Genomic DNA, 24598 nt, shown 5'->3' with positions numbered 1-24598 from the left:
TGTTGTTGGTCAACTGCGCAGCCAATAGTAACGTTGATCGCAGCGGCGTCGTCTGCTACATTGTCTGCTGAGCATGCGCAAGTGCGCTGAGAAGGCGGCCAACTAGCGAGGGGGAGCACTCACTTCCGGCCTCAAAACATGTGACGTAACGGCCTTTCCTGAGTTCTTCCCTTCCTCCATGCAAAGGAGAGGAAGTTCACGTGATACGTGAGCCACGGAGCGACGACTAATGATTAAAGGCGTGCGATGGCTAAATCTGCTGTGCATAGCACCCAGCATTTTTGAAACTATAGCGGCCGGTTACAAATTTCCAACAGCAACAATGTGCCTAACTGTAAAGTTAAATTGTGAACTATTAGAAATTTGTTAACCAGCTTTCTAATTAACATCATTAACCGCAGAAGCCATTTAGATATCCTAAAAGCCTACTTTTGAAAATTCTGGTTCTCTTTAGCTCAAACAGCCGGTATATCGTGGCACTCGACAAGGTGGCCGTGCGCTACGCACTTCATTAAAGTGAACTAGAATGTGTATTCATTTCCCTATACTATAATTGTCGAGTGGATGTCACGAGTGCGAGGTGACAGCTTTCTCAGGTGTGCAATTATTACGCGCTTGCCAGCCAACTTTACACGTTTTGGAACTTGTCGCCTCGGGTACGTAGCTTCCACCGCAATATGGCGTCGTTTTCTTAAGCATGAAGTGCTTCCATTATCTCCCATTCTAGGAAAACTCAGGCAACAATCGTCCCCAAACTACGGCGAACATGAGTCCGAACACGAGGACGAACATGAGGCCGAATTGGACGCCAAACATGGGCTGAACATGAAGCTAAACATTTCCAAAAATTTTCATACGAGTAATATCCAGAAGAAGAAAATTTCAGCTTCGAGCAAGACTCGTACCAACACCAGTGCAAACACGTGAGCTTCGTTTCCCGGTATACCTTAGACCACTTAGCCATCGCAGGTTTCATTTCCAAAACAAAAACCTATCTCGCTGTGTGTTCTAATTGGCAGACTATCATGCTCCTGTTGTAAATAACCGGATTTCAATCTTTCGTTCGGCGCTTCCAAATGCCCAGCGCAAGTAGCGCTGTCACCGTCTCCGTAGGATGGAGCCGGGTGGGTCAAGAGATATGAATGCTAGTGTACGGCAGCTCTAAGTAGCCGCGCACGAAGGTGAGAAAGCGGCCGAACGCGTCCATGAGCCTGAAAAGAAACGGGTGAGCTCTGTCGAGCAACGAAAGCGGCGTAGGATGTCGATTGCGCTTTTCAACTGGAAGAGAAGCGGCTGGTGGCGGCGGCTCCTCGAATCACAAAATCACAGGTCGCAGGAAGTAGCTTAGTACGGCTACTGCTTCATATGAGGCAACGCGCTATGTCTTTCGTAAGCAGTAAAAAAGTTTGCACCCTGAACCCTTTTAGATCGCAGACTGAACCCTTTTAGATAGTGCGGCGGCTCACGCCTCCTAGCTGAGGCTTGTAATATCATCATCATCATCATCATCAGCCTGACTACACCCACTGCAGGGCAAAGGCCTCTCCCATGTCTCGCCAATTAACCCTGTTCTTTTGCCAGTTGCGGCCACCGTATCCCCGCCGCAAACTTCTTAATGTCATCCGCCCACCTAACCTTCTGGCGCCCCCTGCTACGCTTGCCTTCTATTGGAATACACTCCGTTACCCTTAAGGACCAGCGATTGTCTTGCCTTCGCATTACGCATGCCCTGCCCAAGCCCATTTATTCCTCTCGATTTCGACTAGGATGTCATTTATCCGCGTTTGTTCCGTCACCCATTCCGCCCGCTTGCGGTCTCTTAACGTTATACCTATCATTTTTCTTCGTGGCACCCTACGCTGCGTCACAGGTCTGTCTACCGCCTTGGTAAATTGCTCCGCAGCCGCTGGGGACTGAGTGCTTGTAATATATTTTGTATTTAAACTGGAGACGGGGAACGCTCCTTTCCGCCTTTAGCGCGAGCCATTTCACGACCTTCTTCAGAAAGCGTATGAAATTTCACTCTTGCCTCTGTTTTAGCCACCAATCAGATAAAGTTCGCTTGGCTATTTCTAACCGTTTAAAATCTATCCTCCACTGTTCTGAAACCACAATGTTTTGAATAAATAAGCCCCGATGCTTTCAACTTAGGGTGCAGCGCTTTACAGAAAAGTATCAAGTGTCCAGCCGTTTCCTCCTTCTCTCCACACGCACCGCATGTCGTGTTTATTTCTTGGTACTTGACTCGGTATGTTTTAGTCTGAAATACTTCTGTCCTGGCTTTGAACAACAAACAGCTTCCCCTGGAAATATTGTATATATTTTACTTGGCAATTTCCTGCTTGAACGAACTCCCCATTAGGGGCGCCACATCGTGACGAGTAAAATAAATAGAGGCTTCCAAAGGAACCCCGTTGCAAAGTCAGCAGTGAGAATAGCAGTGGAATTAAGGAATCATTGAATGGAGGAAAAGAAAATGGCGCATCGTCTAATCCGGAAAAGACTACGCCCTGTTAATGAACGCTGCAGGCCTCTTTCGAAATCCCGGCAAAACAAAACGCAGCTGCAAAACGAAAAATTGAAATGCCGAGTCCGTCAAGCACTCCAGCGAGTTCATCATCAGTGAAGTAGGTCACCTGTAATAAGCCCAGTTAATGGTCAGTTGAGGTTGCGACGGCTAACTACACCAGACTGTCTATTAGCCATCACATGCATAGTAAATGAACTCCCTCTCTGTACATGCTTGTGGCTTCCGCTTTCGGGACAGCGCGGTGCAACTGATAAGCGGGCCAGCTGTGCATATAGCGCAGCTGCAGACTGCACGGTCGGCGAACACGGGCCGAACAGCCCTAGAAAACGTCGCGACCAGGTACTCCGGTGCGCACACTCGACATACAACCGAGGCGAGGACCAGGAGCGTGAAAACGCGCCTGCGCAGGAGACAGCGACTGTCCAAGCTTTAACGCGATGTGTGGGCGCGACCTTTGCGAAAAATCGTCATTATTTGTAAATTACTCCGCAAGATGGAGGTACTCGGTAAATTCAGTAGGGCTGAATTACTGATGAAGAAAAGAAATGTACGAGCGTAAAAATGAGGATTTTCGCGTTGTAAGCTTCAGAACTGATTCTCGTCTGCAAACGTCGCGGGAACCGTGAAGAGTCGAACCTCGTTATAACGAAGCGGTTTGTAATGAAATAACGGATATAACGTAGGAATGACCATTTTCCTTGAAAGCACAGTCAACATGCGTTATAACGAAGTAATCACCGCGGGCCCCTTCAACATCACTGTATTGAGGTTCAAATGATTTATTAAAATAGCGAATTTTGTTGAATCTCGTTTGCCGAGTAGAAATTTCGTTGAACTTAATATTCACTCTGTAAATTGGTACAGAGCGCAACATGCACAGTGCCATAACCGTCTTGAAAACTATTCAGTTTGTCTTGCGCAGAAATATGTACAGAGAGCGCAACAAGCTGCTTGGCGGTAGAGCGAGCCTAATAAAGAAAAAAAAGAGCATTGTTCTCATTGTTTCCAACATCTCATAAAAAGGCCCTGAAATAAAGCTTTCTCTTCAATTTCCGCTTACCGTTTTCCTTCTGCCGACAACTTTCGCTTAGAAATACCCTATATTCTTACTTTAGGATGTTTCGAGCGTGTCCAACGTAAACAAGCAGTTCTTCACACTCGTGCCGTTTTTCGGCAGATGACGCACGCATGGCATCCACTCCAAAGTGCCACTAAACGTGAAACGACGGTCAGCCAAGTATAATAAGAAAGGAAAAATTCACAGGGTACATCTAATTCCATTATGTGTTACCGCCACCTGCTGTGAGTATGCCCGGCACTGAAGCCGACGAGAATTGGCACTTGGCGGCAGCGGGTCTCTCGTCAACCAATCCTTCGCAATATAGGTATATAGCTTGAACCTATAGGTATATGGCTACAAAGATATAGCTTAGATTGGCCAAACTTTTTTCATTCATTCAGCCATCTTTTTTTTTTTCAACGATTATTATTACATTCTCCTTTTTATGCGCTGAGGCAATAAATATCGCAATAAGAGAAAAATTGTGCGTTGGAAATGAAATAGCTTTAACTAGTTGCTAATGCCTTAACCGGAAGTGACGTATGGTCACTTCCAGTTTGGTGAAGTCGCTTCTCTCTAGGCAAGGGGCGAATTTTAGGACCAACGACGCATTATTTTTTTTTCCCCGATGAGGCCTATCGCATTAAAACTGCACGTAGTTTGCCTCTTACTCCGCCATTCTGGCCTGATGCTACAAGTGCGAGCGATTGTTGGATAGGGAGAAAGAGAGTTTAAGGTTGATAGCGGGTGGAGCCCCTAGTCCGGGGCCCCATAAGTGGGCCTCAGGAGCGGTGTGAAGACCGAAACTTCGTTATACCGATTTCAAAAACATGTTTTGGTCCAACGCACGTGTACGTCCAACTGAAATATTACCTATTTCGAAATACGTTAAACTGAAATATTCTTGCAAGAAGGACATTAGTGAAATCATACTTAATATCACCAATTTTACTGATGCACCAAAGCGAAGCGTTAAGCTGCTTTACGCGCTGCCAGCAAGTGTCGCCATTGTTGGACTAGCATTTATTTATTTATTTATTTATTTATTTATTTATTTATTTATTTATTTATTTATTTATTTATTTATTTATTTATTTATTTATTTATTTATTTATTTATTTATTTATTTATTTATTTATTTATTTATTCATACTGCAGCCACTTATAGTCGGGCTGTTGGAGGAGTGAGATGAAAATAAATAATTAAAGGGAATGCGCACTAATATCCCAGGTTACAACACAAGGAACAGAATATAACACTGTAACATATACAGTACATACAATATAAGAATGATGCAGTAAAGTAAATTAAACTGAAACATTACACAATGAATACAATACAGTTCAATAACACAGCAACAAGTGGCATCAATTGATGTTTAAAATGACGTTAATAGAAGAGACCAGATTATTCCAGGAATTAGGTTCCAGTGTTCTGCTAACCGTGCAAGAAAAAAAAATGGTTTGGTTTAGTTTGGTTTATGGGGTTTAACGTCCCAAAGCGACTCAGGCTATGAGAGACGCCGTAGTGCAGGGCTCCGGAAATTTTGACCACCTGGGGTTCTTTAACGTGCACTGACATCGCACAGTACACGGGCCTCTAGAATTTCTCCTCCAAAGAAATTCTAGCCTCCGCGGCCGGGATCGAGCCCGCGTCTTTCGGGTCAGCAGCCGAGCACCATAACCGCTGAGCCACCGCGGCGGCGAAAAAAAAAATGCATTTGAAGTTATTAGCACGAGCGAAGTATGGCTCAGTATGGTGACTCCTGCTTGAGCGGGGAATGCAGGAAAAAAAAAATTGGAAGGGACACCGAAGGGCAGGTTGTGATAACAGTGCAAGGTCACGTGGCCTAGGTGGCCCACCTGCCTCCAGGGACCACCTGCCAATGCTGCGTCCATGATTTTTCGCTCACAACGCCGACACCGACAACGCCGACACTGGATTCTCTGGAGAACGGGGCCTATAACGCTATCGCGTTAAATAAAATGGACATTATTTGAAATATGACAAGATGAATTAACGATCAGTGCAAGATCTTTAGTGACTAGATGTGGCGGCTCACAGATGCATGAACAGGAAGCCTTGCCCTGCAGGACACCGTTGCGACACCGTAGCATGCGCTGTTGAAATTATTATCATAGATGCAGCAGGCACAAATATTATGAATGACTGCTGTATCGGTGGACGAGGCCGACAAGGTGTTCCCAACAGTACGCGCACTACGCGTCAGACGTCCTAGTTAACTGCGACGAATCGAATAAAAAAAAAAAGACCTTGGAAAAGTGGCTGATAGCTATAGCTTCCCGAAACGAGGGTGTGTATGCAGACAGTCATATACATTATTTTCAAGCCTGCCATCACGGACAGGCGCCAATCGCTGCGACTCTGTCATGCATGGATGATGGAGTGGACATGTTCGCTTTAAAGGCCGTATTAGTTTTATTATACCCTTTCCATGATGGCATCATCTGGGCTCAAGGCATGGTAGAGGCAGAGTGAATGAAAAGCCAAAGGATGTCCGAATTACGTTACTTTCGACTACGTCATCTCGCGTGAGAGCAAGAGCGGCCGGCAGCCTTGGTGGTGGTTACGCTGCAGTCCGTGTAGAAGTTGCAGCATGACGAAGGCGGAGGGCAAAGACGCTCCTCAGCGCAAAAGTTTCGGCGACTAGTCGCAAGGGCTGTACACAATGCATGTATAATGCCACGAGGGCAACTTCGGATGATGAATTGAAGAAGGAACTTCTATAAGCCAGAAAAAGCAAAAAAAAAAAAAGTTAAAATCAGGTGTCGCCATTATCGGCCGATTTCGCAAGTAAAGTGCGCGCATCGACACAGTTTCTTGGGTGCGGATCCCGGAGGCTAGGTAACGTCGCCGTTGACTTGATTTACATTCGCCATCACTTGATTTCCCGCCAATAAAGATCTTTTTGCTACTACGTAGTGTTCAATATATTTTGCTTCCTGGTCTGTCGTGACGTGTTTATTAACTGATGATAACGAAAGACGTTACCATCAAAAGGAAGTTTGATGCTCTACTTTTGATGAATGTTTATACTTGGCAAGAGGCACCACTAATGTCGAAGCAGTTATGAATAAAATGTCGGCCTATATGGACGTACGGTTAAAATAGCGTGCAGTATCGAGTTTCTGAGTTCCACCTATCTATACCCACTGTCGAATGAGTGCCGTTTATGGGGAGGCGTGTGTTGACGAAAGTACAGTCAGCAGGCGAGTATGTTATAACTGTGTCTCAGCCGTCTTACGCGCATAGAGCAAAAAGAAAACGGTCATAAATTGCCAGCCGAATGACCCTCGGCGAGTTTAGGTCAATGTGTCGGAGAGATCCCCCCCCCCCCCCCGCCCCCCCCCCCCCCCCCGTTTCGAGGAGGGCTTTCTACAAATCGGCTGCCCCGGTCGATTCGAGGCTGGTGGTGAAAAACTTTTTTAATACTCAAAGAGAGTTTGAGGGTCACAAAACCCTGCTGCATGGTCGGTATCCTTAGTCCGGGACACCGCACGACGAGGCCCCACTCTCGCGCCCGCTTTACAGCCCTTTTGGACTCCAGTGTGGAGCAGTTGAGGAGGGCAGTCCGGGGCTCAGGCACCTGCTGCAAGCAGGTGCTGACGACTGCAGGTTTCAAGATCCGGCCGCGAGGAGGACACCGCGACCACAGTCCAACAAAAGAGTCTTCGTTAGAGTGCACTTAAGGTCCGAGGAGAGAGGCCGCTACAAAATACAGTTTGCCTCTCAATGCCTACTCTTGCTGTCTGTGTCCCAAGTCTTCACTGCGTTGCTCCCTCAACCGGCGCTTCGGTAATGAACACGCACCCATTCTCGCCCAAATCCAACAGCACGGAAGACCCATCCACGTCGAATGCGAAAGACAAGGACCGCAGTGGACACCCGCTGTCTGCATCCACCCCAGAGCAGAGCTCGTGGCGCATGTGGATGAACTGATTAGCGGTGAACGTCGCATTAAGCAGAGCGTTATTTCGGGCATCCCGGGCGTGTCGCTTGAAACAGTGAATCACATCGTAAAAGGCGAACTGAGGTTCGAGAAAGTGTGTTTCCCGTGGGCGCCTCGTCAAATGACAGCCGACATGAAACAAACCTGAATGGAACAGCATCAACCAAATTCGGTGCGTTACGAAGCAGAGGGAGATGCCTTCCTCAATCAAATCGTCACTTGGGATGAGTCATGGACTCATCACTACGACCTAGAGACACAGAGCATGCAGTACAGGCATCCGAGCTCCCCTCGTCCCAAGAAGTTCAAGACACATCCATTAGCTGCTGAGATAGCCATTTTGCTGAGACAGTGATGGCTCTGGCGGAATGTCTGAAACGCGGCGCGACTATCAACTCAGTACTCTACAGGCGCTGAAGAACTTGTGTGTACGTCAGCGTAGATTTAGTCCGCAAAAAATGCTATCGTTCAATATGGCAACGCTCGGTCACACACAAGTCGAGAGACCACCGCCGTGTTGAAGAGGCAGCAGTTCCAGGATGTTCTACCTCATCCATCCTATGTTCCGGACCTACAGGGCCACGTGTGCATTCTGAACGCACACGCTTTGCGTCCAACAAATACGTCTTCATTGCAATGCGTAGCTGGTGTCGTCAGCAGCTCGCTTCGTTCTTCTATGACGGCATGCAAACACTAGCGCATAGATGACGGAAGTCATCAACCTCGGTGGAGCTATATCGAAAAATGAATTAATCCTCCGAAATAAGACATTTAAAACTTTCTTTTGATCATATCTTATTTTCGTCAGCTAATAAATATGTTACAGGCCAAGGGGCAAAATATATTGGACACCCGAATGCTGCATTAATGTCTCTCCATTATTCGTGGTTCTCGTACTTAGCGCAGTGCGCACGAAAACACACACCTCAACCATACAGTGGTACTAAAGGCAGGAATCGCTGCATGGTACTGCAGCTCCGCACACAGAGTTCTCTGATCAGGGAATCGAGGCAGGGCTGTATTTACTTTTTTTTTAGCGCATTTTGAGCATGCGCAGTAGTGAGCTCCAACTTCACGAGATGAGCATGCTGTGCAAAAGAATTCAACGAAGATATGCTTCGCTTTGGTGGCGTTCTTATAGCATCCGAGAGAGGGAATGCATGTAGTTGTCACTTCACTTCTGGATGTTTTACAGATGCAAATAAACTTTCCTTCAAACGCTGACTAATGCCAAGATTAATGTGTGTCTGTCTTTACGTTCGTTCCATTCTATTTCATGTACGTGTAGCGGTGCAACAGCATTGTTATACTAAACTTGCCTTCCTGTTTTTTTTTTTTTTAATGCGTTTCGCTTTAGTGCAGCTGTTTTACTGTAAATTACACTGGGCCGACAACTGGTGCTATCTTGTTCCACTCTGATCGCGACTAGCGTAATGATAACAGTCATCCCAACTCTTTGGCTTTGCGGCGGCTTCATGCCTGGATGACGATTCCGTGGTGGCGACCCTACTTGTTTCAAGGTTATCCCAACTGTCATGTTGGTTCATAGCCTTGTGTAGTGGTTATCCTAAAGCTTATGCCGATTATCATCCTAAATGAAGCGATTATCCTGATTCGAGTATTTTTGATCCTACTTTATTCCATTGTGTTTCCGACAGTGCTGATGAACCACGTTGGTGCTATCTTTCTATACTCTGATGATTCCAACTCTTGTGCCGTTAGGATCTGCACTGTATCCTACGATAACACCTACAGTTCGGATGATCGTGAATCACGTATCCTGTTGATATTAACTTTGTGCTTGCCACAGTGATCATGACTCTTGCGCTGTGGTGGGATCACCTATGCCACAGCGCTGAACTCCGGTGGAACGACAGACATCGTGGTGTTGCCTGGGCAACCCTACGCGACCGTGAGACGGCAGCTGTGCTTCTGGAGCGCCTGTTTCCTCGCCCCACATGTTTCGTCGCATTTCTTTCTTTTTCTTTTATTACCGCTGTTTTCAATCGCAGGCTTATCGCGTGTCTTCTTGCGTATTTTATGCTTTCCAGCATATAGTGCACGTCGTTCATGGCTATATTTAGAAGCATTAAACTCTGAAGAATGCTACGAGTCAGAGGATTTGAAGCGGGAATACTGAAAATTCGATCACGCTTATGGTTTTGCGGAGCGTCCTAAAGTGACTCAGGATATATGATGGACGCCGTAGTGGAGTACTCCGGGAATTACTACCACCTGGGGTTCTTTACCGTACACTGACATCGCACAGTATACGGGCCTCCAGCATTTCGCCGCCATCGAAATGCAACAGCCGTGGCCGGGATCGAACCCGCGTCTTTCAGTTCAGCAGCCGAGGACCATAACCATGCACTGAGCTGGCGGATCGATCGCGCTTATTTACTGGATTGCGCATGTGGTTCCTTTTGGCGGCGTCATACGCGATTCACCGATACAGATGGAGACCTGGATTTGTCTGTTTGCACACGAATGTGTTTTTTCCTCATCGTCGTTTCATGCGGTAAATTGAACGTACAAAAACAGTCTGTAAACGTCACATACAGAGTGTTACACCTATGACTTGCCACAATTTTTAAAAATAGTCTTTTAGAGTTAGAAGAGCGCTTTTTTCCGCATAGCGTTGTAAGCGGTGTAGTACATCAGAATACAGCTAAGACGCGCTAACTAGAAGGCTGGTTAACTAATATTGAATAGTTATAATTTTAACTATTACTGGTTGGTTAGTTTTGGTTTATGGGGTTTAACGTCCCAAAGCGACTAAGGCTATGAGAGACGCCGTAGTGGAGGGCTCCGGAAATTTCGACCACCTGGGGTTCTTTAACGTGCACTGACATCGCACAGTACACGGGCCTCTAGAATTTCTCCTCCAAAGAAATTCTAGCCGCCGCGGCCGGGATCGAACCCGCGTCTTTTGGGTCAGCAGCCGAGCACCATAACCGCTAAGCCACCGCGGCGGCTTTAACTATCACTGTTAGGTTGTAAATTGTTGAGAGACGTAAAGCCCACCCCAAGTAATATCCATATCTGTTTTTAGAATTTCGAAACGCGATTACCCTCGGCGCTGTGGCCCAAAAAATTTTGGCTACATCCCGCCAAAATACATAGGCTTTCGAGAAGCTAGCAGGCAAAGCCACCTCTCCAGTGCATGTAACGCGTTGAAATAGCCAGAATTTGTTGGGCCGCAGCACCGAGGGTAACCGCGTTTTATAAATTCTAAAAACTGATATGGTTATTATTTACGGTGGGCTACTACGTACAGTAACAGTAAAAAATAAAAAGTTAACTTTTAAGTATTAGTTAACCAGCCTGCTATTTAGCACGTCTTAGCTGTATTCTGATGTACTACACCGCTGACAATGCTATGCCGGAAAAAGCGCGCTTGTGACTTGAAAAGTTTATTAAAAAAAAAATGTGGATAATATTAGGTGAACCACCCTGTATATATAAAATATAGCAGCTAATAGTGATTGCAGCAGTTGAAACGGCACTGATGGCTTAGCGCAGACGATCAATGTGCGTCAGTAGCTTATGACTCGACAGACGAAGGATGCGACAACCTATAGTGCTGGAAGCTCAAGGAGATCAGATTTAAACCGGCTATTCATAGGCACCAAAAGATGACGCATACTACCTGTTGGTCCTCGGCAAGTCGGGGAGGCACCAACATTGGTAACAAGACTAGTAGAAATTCCAACCCACCAATCATTACTATATATGTCTTCAACCGAATAGATCGCGACTTTGAATATTCCGAATGTCAGCAAAATCTCACCTAGTGAATTCGTCCACTGAACCACCGCGGTGAAAACCGCAGCCCGGTTACAGCATCTTGGGAACCTATCAGACCCACTGAACACCTTCCTCATACGAGCTGCATAAAACGAGTCGGGGTCACCTCGACAATAAGCCACAAATTTCCAAACCGTCTTAAGCCCACCAGTTTCCGCGTAGTTCATCATCCAAGAGCCCATATAGCTCCACGGCGCCGGTTCAGCCGCCTAGCGGCGGCATCAGAGTATAACGGCAGAGAACAATAAGTGTCGAAGATCGTAAAGTAAGAGTCCAGGCCCCGTCACGCTTATTGAAGACCTTCTGCCTCGACTCCTAACATTTTGAACGAGATATTGAATAATTTGGCTTCGACTTTGACTTTGACCCTGAGTATGTGTTCCCGAAGAGTGAACTGCTCCCATCACATCGATTCTGTTGCCGTCCTAAGCTAAAGTGCGCCGGTACGGAAACGTTTAAGCGCGCTAAAGAGAAATGCAAACACGGTGTACACGTTACACGTCGCCGGCTGCTTTGGACACGCCTGCCTGCTCCCGGAGTTGTGTGTCGCGGAGAGCGTGCGCGGGAGGTGAAGCGTAAAAGACAGCATGGAAAGAAAGAAAGAAATACAAAAGAAAGAAAGAAAGAAAGAAAGAAAGAAAGAAAGAAAGAAAGAAAGAAAGAAAGAAAGAAAGAAAGAAAGAAAGAAAGAAAGAAAGAAAGAAAGAAAGAAAGAAAGAAAGAAAGAAAGAAGGAAAGCCCCTGCGTATATATATCCGTCAAAGCGAAAGGGAACGCCAGAAACGCCCGGCTGCCACAAAACCCGTCAGTCAAGCATCTTCAGCGGGACTGGGGAGACAAAAGAGCGGTTTTCTCTCCGCTCCGACGCGTGTTTCTTTTTCACGGCCACGTCGTCGCTGTCGATCCCCCTTCCTCCATTTTCACCACTCACCGGCCCCGTCCCCTCGATGCGTTCGTTGTTGTTTGGGCTGTTTCGTAATTAGTGACAAGAAGGGCGCCGACAGGAGCTCTGAATAGCGGCTCCTCGAGAGTTATCTAGCTCCTCGGTGTTGCCCTCTCCCCGTGTTTCACTATCTCTCGCTCCCTGGGCGGCGTTTCGCGCAACACCCGACTGCTTCTCTGACATGGCATAGCATGTCACCCGAAATACCTATTTCGTTTAAGGCCACCGCACGATCGTTTTTGAGGCACAGGCGGATACGTCTTTACGAATCTGCGCAAGTGCCGAGCAATAGGGCGGAGGCCCGCTTGTGCCTTGTTCACGGAGGGCGCGTCAAGTTGGTGAGCTGCTACTTTTGACCGTATGAGCGGATGCGACAGACGTTGTTCAGTAAGTTTAGCCTCTAGTCAGTAGCACTTTTGATTTAGCAAGGGGATCGAAAAACGGTCATCATCATCAACTGTACTACGTACACTACAGGACTGCTGCTGAGTGCTGGTACTTTGAATTTGCTTTGAGGTGTATGTTGGGAAATGCGGTATGATCTTGTGCATATTTTTCTGCAGAAGACAGACAATTCCACCCCCCCCCCCCCCCCCCCCGCCTCCCTCACGCCTCCGCCCGGTTAATCCTTCCTCTCCTCACCCACATTGTCTGGCAAAGTCCGGACAACCCACTCGTTCCTCACACCCATCCAACCATCTTCTCAAGCCCGGACTGTCTGTCTGAAAAACTTTATTATTGGTACATAATAGGGAGGGAGTTTGAGGTATCGGATAAGCCGGGCTGAGGCGCTGGCTGTTGCCTTTGGGACCTCGTACTGAGAGCTCCTTTTCGTGCTTCTGCTTATTTCTGTACTATTTTCACTAAATAAAGTATCTTACTACCACAGCAGTACTAATTCGCTTCAAGTACTCAGCTAACCAGCACTAGTCAGGCTGCTTTCCTCGGCTTTCCACTCCTTTGTTCGCTGTCACGTGTTCAGCGACACTAGTAATTACAAGCCTTTCTCGCTGAATCCTCCCTCTCGGATTATCCGGCAGGTGGAACGAGAGAGCCCCAGTGCCTGCGCTCGAGCACAGCCGCGGACCGAAGCGGAGCTCGCTCGTTTTGTCGTAAACATCGAAAGCGGGCATGCACAGGTCGCGGTGTCCAATGACGCGCCGTCCGCGTAGGCAACCCTGATCATTTTCTCCGGTGAACCACTGGGGGGGGGGGGGGGGGGGGGGGGGGGAATCTGTGCGTGCTGCTCGAGGCACATTGCGCCTTGGTCACTCTAGCGCGCTCGTCTTTCGCCGCAGCAGCGAGAAGAGGATTGCGGGTGCTGCTCTTGTTTTACCGGGCGCGCCGCGGCTCTGAGGGTCCAAGGTCCTCTCGGCGCAGATCGTGCGTCTCCGAAGACCTGGCAGTACGGGTACGCGCGTTTCCTGCAGGGATGGCGAGGGCTATGCATGTATGGCGGCTCTGCGGTGTGCTCGGCGCAGGGGCTCTTGTTCGGGCAGTAAACACCGCACTGGCGGCCAGGTGCCGTCCAAGTTCGACGCCAATCACTGCCGCCGGTGTCTTCTGTACGAAGCGCGTGCGCGGGTGCATGCGTGACCGCTCTCGCGTTTCGGAGAGAGCCGGAAACGTGACGATGCTTCCGCGCATTCAAGATATAGCTGCTGCTCGTAGATCAGGGTAGCGCTTTGCTTTTCCTTTCTCTCTTGCGCGCGTGAGGATGTCAGGTGCGGTGCTCTTACTAGTTCACAGTTCTAAACGCGGTGTGCTGTGGAACGGTGTTAACTGCAGCGGTGGCGAAAGACGAGGTACGGTAGCTTGCACGGGATCGTTGTAGTCGTAGTCATCGCATCGGTGCACACGATGACCACGACGCACGTCAAACCGTCGATTTCTTCCCCTATTCAGTTCATTTTTCTTCCTACCATCCCTTTGACCCCCTCGTTCTCCCCAGTCAACAGGTCCGTGCACTTTCTTCGTCAACATCTTACAGCCACTTAATAATACTTTACTAGGTTATCTGCAAGAAAGGCTTTGTAAGGTATGATCTCTTAGGGGCGTGGCGACGCTATGGCGAGATAGTTTGCTTTCATTAATTAATTCATTAATTCATTTGTTTGTTCGTTTTTTCGTAGCAAACCAGCACTGTGGGCTATGAGATATGCCACATTGGAAGGCTCCGAATTAATTTCGGCTAGCTCGCCAGGGCTTCTTTAACAGGCACCGAAATCTATTAAGACGGGCGTTTTTACATAGCCTCCGCGGCAGCAATTGACCTCGTTACCTTCGGCTCAGCAGCCAAGCGCTTTAGCCGCTGAACCACCGTGGCGGCCGTTCAGTATTCCCCAACCTTCGAGTGTAAGTTTCTTTGCTGCGTCGCTGAAGCTCTTTTCTCTTCCCTGTTGACACCTGAGCTGTTGTATCTTTATGCTATAGACACCTAAGTAAGATGTTGTCATTACAGAAACGGGTACAAAGTATGAAGTGAAAAAATAAAGTAACCGCAGGAAATTAAGCAACCAGGAGTCTGCATTAATTCGTTTGAGTAACGACGCAAATTCCCCGCGGTAGATGAAAAGTGGCACCAAAAGCGCGGACCAAGCAACGACGAATCCACGGACGCTCATGCCACAAATAATAGAAGCGAATGAAGGAGCGGTATAACTGTGCGTACAAGAAGTAATACGGCGAATTACTTGGCTACATCCGCAGCGGTATGCATATCGTCAAAGCTTCGAACATTGGCGGGCCAGGCGACACGTTGGACATCCTTTGAAAGACATCTGCCGTACGGGTGCATCTGATAATACTTTTTGTAAGGCTGTCGCCGAGTCTTTCAGCGTCCAGCGTTGGTCGCCATAGCAACGCCCCCTCAATCACTCGCATCGGCGCCGCCTCGCTCAAGAGCTTCTGGAATGTTATTCGCGAGCGTAAAATAACCATCCACCAGATTTGAGTGAAGGCAGGTTTATAATTTATTTATTTATTTATTTATTTAAAATACCTTACAGGCCCCATAGGGGCATTGTGTAAGGGGGGTTACAGAGTAAGCAGCAAAACATGAAACAGGAACAACTGTAGTAATGAAAGGCCACAAAGGTACACTTAAGGAAATAACATGAATAAAACTTAACGTAAGGCATTAATACTAGAAAGTAAAAAAAAAAAGAAAATTTATCGCTTGTCAAAGTTTATCGCTTGTCACTTTATAATCATCATTTTCTGAGCAGTTATTTTCTTCTAATTCTCCCTCTAGTTAATAACGTCCCCTCCTTACTACTCCGGTGTTGAAGACATTGTTCTTTATAAACATTAGTTCGTATGTGTGCCCATGAGGCTAAAGGTAAAATCATCCTGAGCCTGGCGTACTGAAGTTATTTCTTCGTTGTTACTCTGCGCCATTCGTTTAATTTCTAGTCGTTATCTCTAAAAGCGTCATTTCGATCTGCGGCGTTTCCGCGGGATTGGAAAACGGCACGAGAGAAATCCCTTCCATTACCTCAGGAACCACAATATCTACAAATGATCATCACATTTTGTCGCTTAGTTCTAAAACACGATTAAGGCGTTTTGCGCAGTCATTCAATAATTTATTTTTAGTTCCAGTTCTTGACAAGGTTGGTCGATAGACGGTATATATACATTTAGCAAAGATAGCTGCAAGAGATGCTCATCCTAGAGTTTTTCCTAAGCGCTTACCCGTGACCTCTAATTTTTCTTGTTTCTTTTTGAGTCTCGCACCTGATGATATCCATAGAATCACGTCCGCAGGCTTGCGCTCGTAAGCAGAACTATATGGCGGCTGCTGCTTAAAGGGCGCTGGAAAGAACATTCAAGGGCTTTGATGAAACAGCGCAACGTCATCTTCCTCTGTAACATTCGCCGCCACAGTTTCTCTTACAGCGTGGCAGATTTGAGCTCCCTCAGACGATCTGTCACTCAGGCGGGGAAAAATTGAGTTTGTTCCCGCTTTCGTCAACGTGTATATACCTCAAGGTCGATCTGATCCATTATCGTCTGCTTCTGCACTTTTCAGGCGGCATCCACGGGAAGCATATAGCAGTTTGCGGGCTAGTCTAGTGAGGTCGTTCTCCTGCGTGTGCGCTATCTAGTCAGCTTTGACGTCAGGTGGCGGCTCATATCGCACTATGCGCGGCGACTTAGGCTTAGACCACCTGTATTTAAAGGAGTAATGACACGGGAATTTCAACTTACTTTCTTTTTTTTTTTCTTCTTCTTGTAATGTCAGAAATTTTAGTGTTAGTATCTTACCGGTACTCACCTATAGGGACAGAAACGTGCAGGCTAACTAAAAGGATTTTACTTAAATTGAGGGCCACGTAGCGAGCTATTGAAAGAAGAATGATATCTGTAACGCTAAGGGACACGAAGAGGGAAGAGTGGGTCACGGAACAAACGTGGGTTAATGACATCCTGTGTCGCAATCAATAAGAATAAATGGGCTTGGGCAGGGCATGTAATGCGAAGGAAAGATGACCGATGGTCCTCAAGAGTAACGAAATGGATTCCAAGAAGGCAAACGTAGCGGAGGGCGGCAGAAAGTTAGATGCGTGAAATAGATTATAAAGTTATAAACTTTTGCCACTTTTTAAATGAGGCTTGTTTACACTCCTTCTTATAATTTTCTTTCCCTTTTACATTATGCCTAATGGCAAACGCCTCGAATAAAAAAAAAAGATTATAAAGTTTGCGGGGAGAAGGTGGCCGCAGCTGGCGCAGAACAGGTTAATTGTAGACATATGAGAGAGGCCTTTGTCCTGATGTGGGTGTAGTCAGGTTGGTGATGATGTTGATGAGCGGTACGTAGTGTCAAATTTCCGAAGGCAGCAGGCAGCGCTCTCTTGTGGCCCGGTTACGGTGCAGGCATTGCAGCATCTCACACAGCTAACGCCGTAGAAGTATGAACGCAACGTATATATAGCCCCAGGAGTTAAAGATGTGATTGCCTAGACGTTTAGGTGGCGCTGGCTATGCAAGGTGGCCGCAGCGTACGTTGCATGTGCACCCATGATCGCTCATATGACGTGCATTGCAGCGCACATCAATTCGCTTTCTTTTCATCGTAAACAAGATATCATCTATTCACCGTAATCTGATCCAGAGCCGGAGGATTCATTTTATCATGGCCATGCGCCGTTCGCGAGGAAGAAGAAGGAGAATATGGCCGCCAGGTCTGCACATCAAACACAAGGAAGCGTCTACCATACCTCTCTAGAGGACCTGCCACAACGCTTGCCGCTCCCTGTGCCTCTCAGACCCGTCGTCATAAGGCACCCCACGTCAGTACGTCACAGCCCTGGCCGTCAAGCGCAACGTCGGGTGTCTCGCGAAGTGTTCGTGACCGCCGCCGACGTCCACCGTCCGGCCGCCCAGAGTCCCCGCCATGCCTCCCCAGGCGCCGCTGCCCTGCGATTCCCAGCCCACCCAGCACCAGTAGCTGCCAGGAGAGACGATGACGTCGCCATTGCTCTGACCACGTCTGCCGCTGGCGCCGAGCGGAAGGAGCCCGACTTGACAGTCCTGTGCATGTTGGCCTACGTGTGCGCCATGATACTGGCGCTGATTTTGGCCGTGATGTACGTCGCGGTGTCCTTCGAGGCGAGGGCGGCCACCATGCCCAACAGCGACAACGATGCCCAGTACGTCCTGACGGGGAAGAACGCTTCGAGTCTGGCCACGCACTCTGTCGAGTCCACCTCACTCGCCGCTCGAGCCTTGGTGGGAACCAACCATGAGACCGGCGTCGCGGTCTCGACGACGTTTGCGGAAGCAGTCAACACAACCGAGGCGGAGGCTGGATCCTGAATTCCTCCGAAGTATGTCTTGCACGAGGAGGACCTTTGAAGAGGGCCTCTGATCAACTGTTTTCGTTGTTTTCCACATTTCTGCGTGACTTATAGCAGAAACGACAGCGACCTGCACGTATCTGATCAAAAATGAGGTTTACATTTTCTGTTACACTTAATACGCAGACTCCTGCTTATCTGTATTGTGCTCTCTTCCTCGTTAGCGCACAATTCATCTGCATTGGTTCCTGTGTGCCCTGAAATGTACGCGAACGCCTTTGTACACCTAGTCCTCCGAAAACTTAGCGCTGGATTTTTGTATCCGCATCCTAATGAGCTTTATTTTTTCACAGTAGTCCTTAGATGCACGATGTCAAAAATATGCGGCTTACTTCACGGTTCGTCCGTGAAAATTCCGAACCTTGCCGACATATTCATACGACGCAGTCAGCGGTCCAAGGTTGCAGAAAGACCACTTGGTTTTCTATAAATGTTTTGTGAACGTAAGCAGCGCTACAAAATACCCATGTAGTTAAGCACGGTCGAGAGGCTGCCCAAGCCAGTAGCTTCCCTCGAGACATGATAGGATGAATCAGGCTTTGCACTTACTAATTAACTAGTAGGGAATGAGTTCATCGAGTTTAAGTAGACCTCCCAAGCTCTTCCGAAGGTGTTCTTGCCGAGTTACATCTTTGCCGAGTCACACATTTTGCAAAATCTACCTGTCACATAGTATACAATAATGAAGCTATCAAGAAGAGCCTTCAACTTCCAGATCTCGCCTCTGTTGCACCAATATGGATTTGCTTGGAACCACTTACACGATGCATGAGCCTGCTCCATCCATGGCTGTAGCACAATCCTGTTTCCGTTGGTGCAGACTTCAGTCTTCCTCAGGAATGTCACCAGCTTATTTGGTCTCGAACTTCTCTTTCACGTGTTCATGCCATCGCTTCATTTCATGAGTCAACGAACCAACGAACGAGCACACACGCGCGAACTACTTGCAGTCTGTGCTGGGTGCATAATAACAGGAAAGGACATTTGAGGACCAAATATTGACTATCAGGACCCCATTTTGGTACAGTCCTTACTACTACGCAAATTCAGCATGACCCCGAGTAATAAATTCTGCAAACCTGCCCACATATAGGGCACTACCAAGATAAGGCAATCGAGTGAACTAAACATCGATTACAGAGTCCGCGTATGTATAAGAGCGCGCTGCACCTACAGAGTTTGAAAAAGGAAAACGGAACAGTTGTTCGCGAGCGAGCAGGACATCAAGAGAAGCCATTATTTTCTTTGTACGTGCGCTAAACCCTGCTGCGACGCAAGATGACAAAGCCGACAAGGCTGATGAGTCGAACTGTTCTGTTTTCTGTTCTTCGCTCTCTGAATCCTTGGCATGGTAAGCTCATGTTAGCGCTGAGTTCGTCAAGGAGAACATAATTATTAACACATGATACTGCGTATTCTGTCTTTAATTTTGTATTAAAGTCTGTTCAGCGACTTAATCACTGTCGCATAAAATCTCGAGAACACAGTCTACCTGATGGATGAAAACGTTATCCACGCATTTGGCTTATTGCGAGTACGTCTCTCAACTTTATTATCATTCTTTTTTTTTTAATGACACGACACATCTGTGCGGCGCTTAGGCGTATCGCAGGTGTTGTGTTTGCTGCGAACGATGGTGAAGAAGCACGTACGATATCCATCACCGGCCGTTCGATGGATGTCCAACATCGCGCCGCACTAACAACACGACGAAAATTGGAAAAAGCCGGCTGCTTAGAAACACACTGCAAAGAGTTAAGAAATTTGTTGAGTCAAAGCCGCGGTCTGTGCTGTGACTGCTTCGCGCTCTGGTGATTGATACTCTCATTATGCGGGCTGTTCTGCAGCATCGTGGGGATCAAAGAAAGAAAGGAAGAAAGAAAGAAAGAAAGAAAGAAAGAAAGAAGGAAAGAAAGAAAGAAAGAAAGAAAGAAAGAAAGAAAGAAAGAAAGAAAGAAAGGAAGGAAGGAGGAAAGAAAGAAAGAAAGAGAAAGAATGGAGGAACGAACGAAAGAAAGAAAGAAAGAAAGAAAGAAAGAAAGAAAGAAAGAAAGAACGAAGGAAAGAAAGAAAGAAAGAAAGAAAGAAAGAAAGAAAGAAAGAAAGAAAGAAAGAAAGAAAGAAAGAAAGAAAGAAAGAAAGAAAGAAAGAAAGAAGAGAGGCGCTTACTTTAGAGAAATATTCGAGCAGAGTTGGCAGTTGTCTCAAGCAATCTCTATGAAACGGCCGTCGCAGCTGTCACCTGGTGTTGAACGGGTTAATGAAACGAGAGCTTCCTGCGGAGAGGCGTCTAAACGAAACTGATGACTTCTTTAGCAGGCAAATGCACGAAGAAATATGCGCACTCACGCTGGTTTAGCCTCTACAGCAGCAAGTGAAGAGGCCTGAGCTCCGATGTGTTCAGTGACCTTTGAGCGGGCTTGCACGTTACTCGGCTGTTAATACAGATAGAGTGTATGCATCAGACTTCTTAGTTTGGCGACAGTGCATGGGGACTTCGTAGAGTGAGATCACCCAAAACCGCCCGGCTTTTCTCATTACTCGTGGGTCCAGTAGAGGTCTTTATCTGCGCCCCTGCTGTCTAAACGCGAGCGACGATGTGCGATTTTAGTCTACCGTATTAGCTCAACACTTTGCGTGAGCAATACCGCCCGTAATTGTAATGTGGCGGTCGTCTAACAGGTGCGCTCAAGAGTGCTCTGTACCCACTGGAAACGTGAAACTGCGGGACCAAACAACGGCCTGCGGGGAGACACGCAAGCTTATCTCCGAGTTGCCAGCGAGTTTCCCCCGGTGATTGTCGTCAGACCAAAGGCGGACGCGTTTTGTTTGGAAGCCCGAGCAGATATCTCGCCACAGCGATTGCTTCAGCTGTAAGTGGTGTGCTGTCAGACAGCACGCGAATTCGTTGCCGTCGATCTCGTCTGGCACAGTTTCCTCCGAAAGTGTTCTTTTATCTTCGCCGTTATAAAGGTGGTCACGTAGCTTTACAACGCGCGGTGACGGATATGCATAACGCTCTTAGATATCTGCATGCGACGGTGAAGTCAGAGAACAAGCGCGATGCGTAGCGCTCCTCTGTCGACCGAGATGACTCAAAGACATTAATTATCACGTGTATACGGCCACGGCGCCCTCATGGCATTGTACGTGTATAGAACAGAAACACTCGGCCTCGTCGAATGGCGAACACGTGCACTGTGGCGCGAAATGCTCCACCCTGCTTCGAAGAGAGCAACGTGTTCCATGCTTTCGCTTAGCGATCGGTCGAGTGCCGGCCTGCCACTCCAGCAGTGGCAGCCGTCAGGACCGTAGGGTCCACGTTGAAGACACGACATCCGAGAGGCAACATCAGCGGGTATACTCACTATGACTGCTTCCAGGGGTGGATGGGTATCACGGAGCAGAAGGTGGTCGTCGGAGCCACGGGCGGCGGAGGCGGTGGAGGCTGCGGAGGTGGAGGTTGCGGCGGGCCCAACACCGGAGCACACAGGGCTGCGGCTGGGGCCTGGCAGCCCCACGTGAGACACACCACCATCGCCGTCGCCGCGACGCCCGGCGCTGCTGCTGCTACCGTAGACCGGTCACCGATCGCCGCCTCACCGCACCCCGTCGACGGCAGCAACGCAGCAAGCGGGACCGGAGTCCAGCACAGCTGACGGCACTTGCCTGGGCCACCGGTGCTGATGTCTCAATCAGAGTAGTGAGCGTAGCACCTGTCTCACCTTCGCCCCGTATAACCTTCCACCCAAGCCGCACCCCTCAGCTGTGCTCGCTACACATGGGTCGGGCGAGGTCGCAATGAGCTCTCCCCGTCGACTCGCTCCCGCTGCTTAGACAGGCGGTGGGGTTGTCACAGCATGCTCTCTCGTCGGTCGCTCAAGCCCTCAGCACCACACGCAGTGCTCTAGCGCACGCGTCCTCGACGCCACTCCTGCCGCCGGGTCCGAGTGCCTGCCGCGTCTTTCTCTCTCTTCCTTCTCGCCCTCTCCTCCACTCGTCGCCGCCTTCTCTCCCCCAGTGAGTGTATAGTGCAATGGTGTGCGCAAGCAGCCGCGAGCGATGGGTGCGAGTACGTGTGCTAGCTACACTAGAGTATGCGGACGAGCAGGCGGCGCGCGCCGCGACACGCTGGAAGGGAGGAGGGTGAGGGGAAGAAGAACGGTACGCCGCACACACGCACGCACACCGGCGCGTGTCGGTTGGTTGGTTTTGCCGGAGAGCGAGGCGTTTTAGCGCCGAGCGAAACGAAATGTGCTGCCTCCGCTGCCGCTGCTGCCACACGCGCGCACACGGCTTCCTCCACTCCGCTCTTTCTTTTCTCCTCTCTCTCTTCTCCTCCCTCCAGCTCCCCCGTACACCGGTGATGCTCTCTCACATGCTGCGGTTGTTCCTCACTTCGTAAAGAGCCGACAGCTAAACGGCGACATCTATGAGTGGGTTGCGTTCTAGTGTGGACTCACCCGTGTACGGATCCGACGCGCGACGTGGAAGGAGATACACACTGTTATAACGGAGGCTGCACGCACAGCTACCTGTCAGCGCGCAGTGTCGGCACGCTGTGACGATGGATCTGCTATTCAATGTCGGGATCGCTTTTGCCGCTTTTTTCCTTGTGTCATAATGGACGATCAGAAGTTGGCGGTGAGCGGGATTTTACGCCGATATATAATCTATATACGCCCACCTGTGTCGTCGGCGACCGTGACGTCCCGCTTGGTCCGCCACCCGCCATCCCTCACTACCTCCTACTGCGGTAACCGAAGAGCTCTTGGAATGCCGTGTTGAGGCGGATTCAAGCCATCTATAATTCTCGCACCCTTCTAATCCAGTGCAAACGCACCGCTTTCCAAAAACAGTACCACTCGGTCATTTTCTTTCGTATACGTCACGGATGATGTCAATGCTACTTCAGAACGTTCAAAGCCATGTGTCACGTGGTGACAGTTGAGGGAACGAACTAGAAGCGCATGTTCCGAATTTTCTGCAGTGGTGGGGATGTTATAGATTCTTGTGACATTTCCATCAGCTACACACAGATTTTGAAACACATGTCTTCTCTGGACTATTGCAAACCGGTTCCGCTGCCGCTTCCCCGTGCTGGCACCAGGAGCATATACAACAGCCCCATCCAAGCAATATGGCAGTATCTAGGGAGCGCTTATTGGAAAGGTCCAGAGATGAGCCGCCTCCTCTAGCTCTTCCAGGGTACTGGGTGGGGTGAACGTATAGCGGTGATCAACAATTTTTCCGACCCTGTCAAATCTACATTACGCACAGGCACCCAAAATTTGCTTATAGTAACTCGGACGTAGATTGCTGCTTACTTGTCCACTTATATAAAGACGAGTGTAATTGTTTCGATCAAGTATTTATTTATCAATGGCAGTCGGTGCATGGACTTTCCATACATCTAAGAAATCCCGCACCTTGAAGTAAGCGCCGCCTTTTCGTGACATTCTCTGTGACCGCTGACCGTATTTCTGCAGGCGAAGCTAAGTGGAGCCCGCCAGAGAAGCACTGTGGCTCTTGCGTCTTTCGCTGCTGCATCCTCTTGGCGCACTGCGTTGGCTTCCTATACTTCTAGGGCGTCTATGCAGAGCTGCAGTCGTGCCGCTTTCATTTCGACTCACTCTGGATGTAGTTCGAGGAGTAAGCTTCATTTCCCAGCTGCAGCTGTTCTGAGGTCTTTCCTCAGTTCTTTTCTGAGCTCTGTCCTCAGGTGTAAAATGCACCTCCCACCTACGAGCTCGGCACCTGGGCGTGCGTAATAACACATTTCAATGAACAGAAAGCCGTTATCAGTATACCTTAAAATAAACATTAACGTCAACTTTAATATGTTACTATTTGTTAGCGGTCATATAAGCCAGCTGACGCTGGATCATTACCGTTACAAATTTGCAACCTCCTGCGATTTCTGAAAGCCAACATTTTTGCCTATATCACACTTTGTGTTTGGACTTTGTGTTTGGAAGGAGGGAGCCTAGCTTGGATATGTTCCTGACAGGTATTCATCCTCTGTGAATTCATAATATGTCATTCATTCATAATATGTCATTCATAATATGTGTGTCATTTCGTCATTTTTGCCATTCGATACTGCCTTCGTTGCCTGCATTATAAATGTTTGTTATCTCAAGCCCAATTTTAGTTCACCATATTGCTTCTTTTAGCTATCACTTACGTTGTCGGCGAATAATTTGTTCCTGTAACAGCTTTACAGTAACTGCATTTGCTCGCACTTAATGGATTGGTCATGTAAGTTTTAGAAAGTTTTAATTTCCCGCAATGTAAATGCTACGCCGCACAGTAAATGCACCTCGCAAATAACGACCATTTTTTTTTTTTAGCTAAAAGTGTATTCCGCGGTTAAACATACTTACCGAATTGCTCTCCCTTAATTGTCTGTCGTTGTTTTCC

At 48.1% G+C, this 24598-nt stretch overlaps 1 protein-coding gene across 1 annotated transcript in view; it reads right to left on the bottom strand.

Moving 5' to 3' along the window:
• The window catches only part of LOC149364873 (receptor-transporting protein 4-like), a 48072-nt gene extending 25795 nt beyond the window's left edge, over nt 1-22277 (bottom strand). The window contains exon 1 of the mRNA XM_089574838.1: nt 21544-22277. Coding sequence (XP_089430964.1) covers nt 21544-21713 — 170 coding nt within the window. The 5' untranslated portion in view covers nt 21714-22277. The remainder of the gene's footprint in view (nt 1-21543) is intronic.
• Nucleotides 22278-24598: the final 2321 nt, after the last annotated feature.

The sequence above is a fragment of the Amblyomma mixtum genome, chromosome 2, assembly GCF_055824585.1.
Source record: "Amblyomma mixtum isolate Tamu chromosome 2, ASM5582458v1, whole genome shotgun sequence".
NCBI lineage: Eukaryota > Metazoa > Arthropoda > Arachnida > Ixodida > Ixodidae > Amblyomma > Amblyomma mixtum.
Note: the sequence above shows the minus strand (reverse complement) of the source record. Positions and strands in the feature narration are given on the sequence as shown.